At 44.8% G+C, this 7,677-nt stretch overlaps 1 protein-coding gene across 1 annotated transcript; it reads left to right on the forward strand.

The window, feature by feature from the left end:
* Positions 1–923: 923 nt before the first annotated feature.
* Positions 924–7,243, forward strand: LOC122370862. Its single transcript, XM_043346814.1, has 2 exons — positions 924–2,576; positions 7,034–7,243. Exon 1 carries the CDS (start codon positions 1,018–1,020, stop codon positions 2,464–2,466), a length of 1,449 nt encoding a protein of 482 aa, XP_043202749.1. The 5' UTR covers positions 924–1,017; the 3' UTR covers positions 2,467–2,576; positions 7,034–7,243.
* Positions 7,244–7,677: the final 434 nt, after the last annotated feature.

The raw sequence follows: 7,677 nt of genomic DNA on the forward strand, positions 1-7,677 counted from the left end.
CGTCATGGGCCTTTTTTACGCCGTAACGAGACATTTGAAGTCAAAAGTGTACCCAAATGAATCAAAAAATTGATTCCATGCCCATATTTGGTCATGGTGGCTCCTCCCACCAGAATCAAATTATTGATGCCTCCATATTTTGATTCCAAAAGTCTAGTTTGCCCAACTGAAGACGCGTTTACATAGGGTTTGTTGCTGTAGCGGCGGAACACCTTCAATTAAGGGGGGGGGGCACTACCGACTTTTGTATACAAACGACACCACCGCATAATTACATACCCAAACGCCGAAGAGTGAGATGTCGTAGGTACTTACCACTTCATTGTGATTGGTCATCAAATTTGTGGACGATCGATCTCGGTGCTTGTCCTCTGTCAATCGGACTTATAGAAGCCGAGTTATGCCGCCGCGGTCCAACCCGTACGACCGACCACTTTGCAATCTAGCTGGATTCCGCTGGATGGAGGCACATCGGTCACACCTCACATGCAAAAGCTAGATTTGAAAACTGAGGAATCACCCAAGGCTATCAACCAACAGCTTAGGATCACGAGGCGGCGCTGTTTTCTGCTTGATATATTCAGGCAAATACATTGATATTTTTTTTATTCAAATTAAAACTAGCCTTTTTAATATTTTTCAAAAGATGATTTTTCTTTACCCAGAGCAAATATGTATTTCAAGCTAGCAATTTTCTACCACGACAATATTTCTGCTAGATTTAGTAAAAGTAAGGTTCTTGAGAAACTGTAAACAATCATGTTTGTCGACAATTGCAAGACACCTAAAGACAATTGCGAAGAGGTTCACTGGTGACCGCCCAGTGAGACATTCTTGTTTCAGATCTGGCGAGGGACAGACGTGCAAGAATATTCGCCTCGTGCCACGTGGCAGTGGAAGACATTTTGTTTTTTGTTGTTTTTGTACTTTCCAATTGGTTATTTTCCGAGTATCCTTTGATATTACTGATTTGGTGTCAAGCTTTTATCGCTTTCGTAGAGGAGGTTATGCTCCAGGATGGGGCCTGGGCCGGATTTACGGCCCGGAAAACGAGTGAGGTCTGATGAGACGTTCTTTGACAGAGATGAGACTAGTCAGGGCTCGTACTTGAGGATAAGCCTAGTGTCTGACAAAACCCTTAAATCTCGAGGCTGGCCATGGGTGCAGATGGGGATCCGTGGAGTCCTGGGAAACAGTGACAAACTGGAGAAAGCAAACTTTCTGAGCGATGGTTCCCTTCTGGTCAAAACAAAGAATGAGACCCAAACAGACAAACTTCTGAAAACTCAACAACTTGCTGGTGAGACTTGTGAGGTAGTAAAGGACAGGAGGCTCAACTCTTCCCGAGGCACAATCCGTGCCTATGACCTGGAGGACCTGAGCGAGGACGAGATTGTCGGCTGGTTGAGTGACCATGGCGTCACTGGTGCCAAGAGATTCACTCGTAAGGTCAATGGTAAAGTAGTACCTACAGCGACTGTACTCCTGACTTTTGATAAGCCGACGTGCCCCTCTAAAATGAAACTGGATTATGTGACATACCACATTACCAGACATGTGCCTAACCCTCTCCAGTGCTATCAGTGTGGCCTTTTTGGCCACACAGCTGAGAGATGCACAAAAAGCAAAGTGTGCCTGAGATGTGGACTGGTACCCCATGAGGGTGGCTGTGCTCCCCACTGTGTTAACTGCGGGAAGGAACACTCCTGCCAGGATCATGTGTGTGATCGGTGGATGAAGGAGAAAGAGATCTGTCGGATCAAGGTGGAGGAGGAGATCTCTTTCTCTGCTGCACGAAAACTCTATGATGACAGGCATGAGCCTCCCCCAATACTTCGGTCATATGCCAACACAGTCCGTACCCCCAGTGCTGCCAATGATGATGAGCTAAAGGAAAAAGTGACAAAGTTAGAGTCAAAGATGAGTGAAATGGTGGCACTGCTGGAAAGACTGCTGACGCAACGTTCAACCAGTAGTACCTGCCAGATCAGTGGTAGTGACGGCTCTACTCTGGGTGGACGGCTAAGTGGAAAAGATGGTGATGGTCAGGAGTCGCAAAACACAATGGAGACCCTCAGTATTCACAACAGACAAAGTGACGAGGATGACATGGACGATTTGACTCAGGCCCTGGACGCTTCTCTCCCTTCTGAGGTTGAGGGAAACAAAAGAAAACCCACTCAGCCCCGCAACAGTGCTTCATCCCATGGTTCCACAGCCCCGCAAGGGAGCAGTGGCACTGGAGACGATGCTGGGCCATTTAAGCCCGCTAAGAAAGACAAAAGCAACAAAGGAGGAAACAAAAACAAACAAAAACAGCTCATGCTTTCAGATGAGATCTCCCCATCACCCCCTATACTCAGGCCTACCAAACCCAATGATAGGACAGGAGTGAGCAGAGACAGATCCACATCTCTGCCACGGAAGTCGTGGACGGATCCGCCCAAGTCTGCACAGGGAACGTAGACAGCACACCTGTGTGTGATCATACCCTAACTTAAAAAAAAAACAAAAAAAAAACAAAAAACAAAACAAAAAAAAACAACAAAAAACAAAACAAAAAAGAAACTAACAAGGTACTAACAATGGCATGGAATGTTATGCAATGGAATTGTCGAGGCTTAATTTCTAAATGGGCTGAAGTTAAACCTCTTCTTATTGAGAAAGCGTGTGAAGTGATTTGTCTTCAAGAGACTCATTTCCTCTCCACAGATGAATATGATTTTTGTATTCCCAACTATACACTGTATAACGGATACTCGCCTTCCAACAGTCGTTGTGGTGGTGTATGTATCTATGTTGGCAATTCTTTTCCACATTATGAGGTCCCTTTAACTACAGCACTGCAAGCTATTGCGTGTTGTGTGAAAGTGGGTCGCCAACGTATATGTGTTTGTTCCTTGTACTTACCTCCTAACCCACAGGTTACAACTACTGAGATTGACAATCTCGTAGGGCAATTACCCGAGCCTTTTATTATTTGCACTGATGCTAATGCGAGACATTATATGTGGGGATCGGATCGCTGTGATGCCAGAGGGAATTCAATTGAAAGTATCATAAGGAACAATGCTCTGACCCTCCTGAATGATGGCTGTCCCACACGCATGGACGAGTACACAGGACTCTGGTCACACATTGATATTACTATCACCAGCAGTGAAATAGGACAATATATGGAGTGGAGGACTGATTCAGATCTCCATGCCAGTGACCATTGTCCCATATATGCTTCTTATGATGTACAATTACAATCTGCGTTTATTGAGCCTGGGCGGGACATATTTGCAGGATGGAACTTAAATAAGGCCAAGTGGTGTGAATTTACTGACCAGTGTAATTTTGACAACATTGATGTGACTGACATGAATGCGAGCTATCAAACTATGGTGGAGAAACTTCTGTCGACTGGACGTGAAACTATTCCACAGAAAACAGGTCCTCCCAAATATAGCTGTCCATGGTGGAATGAGGATTGTAAGGAAGCAATCCGTGCTAGAAAAACGGCATTGAACCGTTTTCGACGTAATCGAACCACTGCACTTCTAATGGCATACAAGGAGGCCAAGGCTAGGGCCAGGAGAATTATTCGCCAAGCGAAAAAGGAGTCGTGGGAGAAACTTTTACACCTGTTCAATGTGAACACACCACTGCAACAACTATGGGGAATAATAAGGAAATTTACTCGCAAAGAAAGATACAGGAAGTCGTTACCCGTGCTCAAGGTTGGAGATGAGGTGATTGATGACCAGCTGGAAGTGGGAAATGTTTTAGGACAATTTTATTCTGATCTATCATCTTCCCTACACTACAGACCAAGGTTTATCGAGCACGAGAGGGAGATGAGCGCTCATCTTCCCTCTTTCGTGTCTCAGAACGAGGAAGTATACAATGATTTATTCTCACTGCCTGAGTTAAAAGAAGCGATCTTTAAGAGTGGAAATACCTCAATGGGACCTGATAACCTCCATTATGCGTTTTTTAAACATCTCTCCCAGGAACAATTGGTACATGTGCTGAACATGATAAACTGCATATGGTGTGCTGAGGAAATACCGCAACAGTGGAAACACTCTATTATAATACCAATTCTTAAACCGGGCAAGCCAAAAGACGAGCCTGCATCCTACCGACCCATACAGCTTACCTCCTGTTTTAGCAAGATCATGGAACGGATGGTGACAAAGAGACTTACCTGGTATGTTGAACAGAACAGTATCTTATCTGAATTCCAGTGTGCGTTCCGGAAGGGAAGGAATACAGCTGACCATTTAACTCGATTGGAATCCGAGGTGCGGAAAGGATTCTTTTATCACCAGTATACATTGGCGGTGTTTCTAGATTTACAAAGTGCATATAACCTCACATCAAAAGTGGCCATCCTCCATCGTATGCATACCATTGGACTCCGCGGAAGGCTTATGCACTTTGTTAAATCTTACCTTGAGGAACGAACGTTCCAAGTTAAAAATGGCGTGCTCTCAAACACTTTCACTCAGGAGAATGGACTCGTACAGGGAGGCGTGATCTCCCCGCTCTTGTTCAACCTGATGATTAATGATATTTTTGCCAATATTCCTGAACATGTCTCATATGCCCTATACGCGGACGATTGCTCCATGTGGGTACGAGGTCGGCGGATTTTGCCTCTAATTGAAAAAATGCAGACAGCTCTGAACAGTGTCACCGAATGGACCGATCGTTGGGGGTTTGTCTTCTCCCCAAATAAGTGCAATGTCGTCATATTTAGGCGCTATATGAAAGAACAAGAACTGACTTATTTGCCATCACTGAAGGTTTATGACCAGCCACTCCCATACTGTGATGATGTGAAGTTTCTGGGTGTTATTTTTGACTCCAGATTGAATCTTACTAAACATGTGCAGTATGTTAAGGGTAAAGCTACTAAACGGATATCTGTCTTAAAATGCTTGGCCGGACGAAGCTGTGGGGCGGACCGGAGTGTATTGATACGCATGTATAAATCCATGATACGACCTATTCTTGATTATGCCTGCCAGATTCTAGATGGACCTCAGAACAAGGTGGTAGAATCACTTGACTCCATACAAAATCAGTGCCTTAGGATAGCAACCGGAGCTCTCCGTACATCACCGATCTTACCGCTGCTGGTTGAGACTGATGTTCTTCCGCTGAGACTTCGGCGATGCGAACTAACTCTGAGATTTTGTCTTAAAGTTAAAAGCCGAGATACTCACCCGTGTGGACATCTTATATTGAGACATGCAGCTTTGCACCACGTGGAGGCGGCATATATGAAACGAATATCGGGATTTCCATTGTATGAACGTATGCTCCAGATGGTAGACGAAAGTGGATATGTATTTCCTGCTGCAATTGCACTGAGAGAGAGCCATATACCGCCTTGGCGTTTACAGAGATGCGAGATACTAAGACTTACTGATGAACGTAAAAGTTGCCTCGACAATCTAAAAGTCCAGTGTGATTTCCGTGAATTGAGACATTCTTATGCTGACTATGCCTTCATTTTTACTGATGGTGCAAAGGGCCCAAATGGTGTAGGATGTGCTTATATTCATGGTGATCGCTATGGGAAGTACCGACTGCCTGTACAGTGTTCCATCTTCACAGCAGAGGCGACTGCCATTCTAAAAGCACTGTGCTACATTGAAACTGAGCGTGACAAGAAATGGGTGATTTGTACTGACTCCTTGTCCGTGACGATGGCCATTGGAAACCCTCCCTCAGCTAACCCTGTTATTACCGAGATTTTGGACCATGTCCACACTCTTCTTGATACTGGTTTCTCGATTATCCTGTTATGGATACCTGGTCACACTGGTATAACAGGAAACGAGACGGCTGATATACAGGCGAAGGTAGCCATGAGCCTGAATGATATAACTACACCACTGCTTGGGATGCGAGAGTTTTATCCTGCAATCCGCTCTACGATCAGAGATATGTTTGGTCGGTTCTGGGCTGATCACCCTGCTGGCACTACTCTGAAAGCTATTAAGGAGCGTGTGGAACACTGGTCTAGCAGTAGCCGACCCAGTAGAAGAGAAGAGGTTACATTATGTCGTCTGAGACTGGGCCATACTCGGTACACCCATTCTTATATCATTGATCGAGAGCCTAGACCACTGTGTGAAAGATGTCGCTGCCTGCTTTCTGTACAGCACTTTCTCATCGATTGTCCAATGTACGCCATCGAGAGACAACCATTGCAGCAACTGTGTCAGAGACATGCGGTTCAGCTGTGTCTGAAATCGCTGCTATGTGACGACTTTCCTGAGATACTGAACGAAGTGATGATCTTCTTGCGAGCGTGTGATCTTATGAAACGCCTGTAAACAGTAAATTAAGAAACAATAGAGCCAGACCAAGGCCCGAGCCAGACTACGTGCGACTCACGTGCGATAGCGTATGTATACCCGACGCGTGTTTCTTTTTTTCTTTTCTTTTTTTTAATGCTGGAGTCAAAAGCCTGTGTGCATGGTAGTGCCTCTATTTACATGTAACACGCTAGATGTAATATGAATGTTCTATGTCCTTTGTTTTGCATCTGTCTCCGTGTGCTTTGTCCCACCAGTACTGTGGTCTGTGTTATGTGGAAGTGGTGCGTGGAAGTATGACTGATCGTGAATGAATGTACACTTCTTGACTGACAGGACAATGGACGGTGGTGGCACTTAAGACAGTATCGAGCGTAGTTGATCACGTAGTTTAGAAACTAATTAGTTTGGACGAACCTAACCAGCTGGTCTCTCTATCCATGGATCCACGCAGCGCGCTTAGGGAGACACTACGGCCAAAGCATTCCTACGTACACGGCCTGAACAACTGGTCTGCGACCACAGTGTATCGATACATGTTATGATGGTTATGGTGATGAACGACATCCTCCTACTCTAACGAGGAGACAAGCGTACCTATTGTTACCAGAGTGTTTATCAATGGCAAATTAATGTATATGGAGTGTTATTTTGACTGTTGAAAAAAGCCAGGCATAAAAGATACCGGTCGTTTATGTTACTTTCATTTTCAGTTCTTTATCTCTAAGTTCATAACCATTTTATAGTTCGCTACTAACATTAACTACTGTCCTACCTGGAAATATTCCTCAATACTATATCCTGGTTCTATCCGGTACGCTGTTGTCTTTCCGTTCCACTACCACGCTTAGTACTCCATTGTCTTACCTACCAACTCTGAAGACATGAAAGTGGCAACAAGACATCTACGGACGCTCTGAGCCCGATGAGGCTATGCGCCCTAACCCACGACCAAGACCAAGACCCGCCCAGTGAGAGATGTCAAGACGTTTCCGGAGAGGAGAGACATAAGCGTCAAGATCTAGAAGTTGCTATTTGGTTATTGCCTTTCTTTAATTTAATTGTCTTTGAGAGAGGACGATTAACTGGAAGGTGGTGAATATTCCACCAACTCAGCTGAACTGGTTCTCGCTGTTGAGTTCATTCAAGGCCATTTCATTTGTACTTGCCTATCATTGGGAATCTGTCCTGTTGGCAATAAACTGAATAAATACAAAATACTTATAGTTGCATTCGGAGGTCGGTAAGTAGGCATATGGATTGGACGTGATGGAGGGGCCAAGGGCCTTAAAACGGACAAGAGTGGATGAAATGAGTTTCTGGGGAGATGCAGATGAAGGAACCCAGGGGGTTTATC

Source organism: Amphibalanus amphitrite, unplaced genomic scaffold (genome assembly GCF_019059575.1).
Source record: "Amphibalanus amphitrite isolate SeventyFive unplaced genomic scaffold, NRLGWU_Aamphi_draft 001175F_arrow, whole genome shotgun sequence".
Lineage (NCBI taxonomy): Eukaryota > Metazoa > Arthropoda > Thecostraca > Balanomorpha > Balanidae > Amphibalanus > Amphibalanus amphitrite.

Bases quoted from the DNA above. Each gene is read 5' to 3' on its own strand.
- LOC122370862 (XM_043346814.1), top strand. From the start codon at position 1,018: ATGGGGCCTGGGCCGGATTTACGGCCCGGAAAACGAGTGAGGTCTGAT.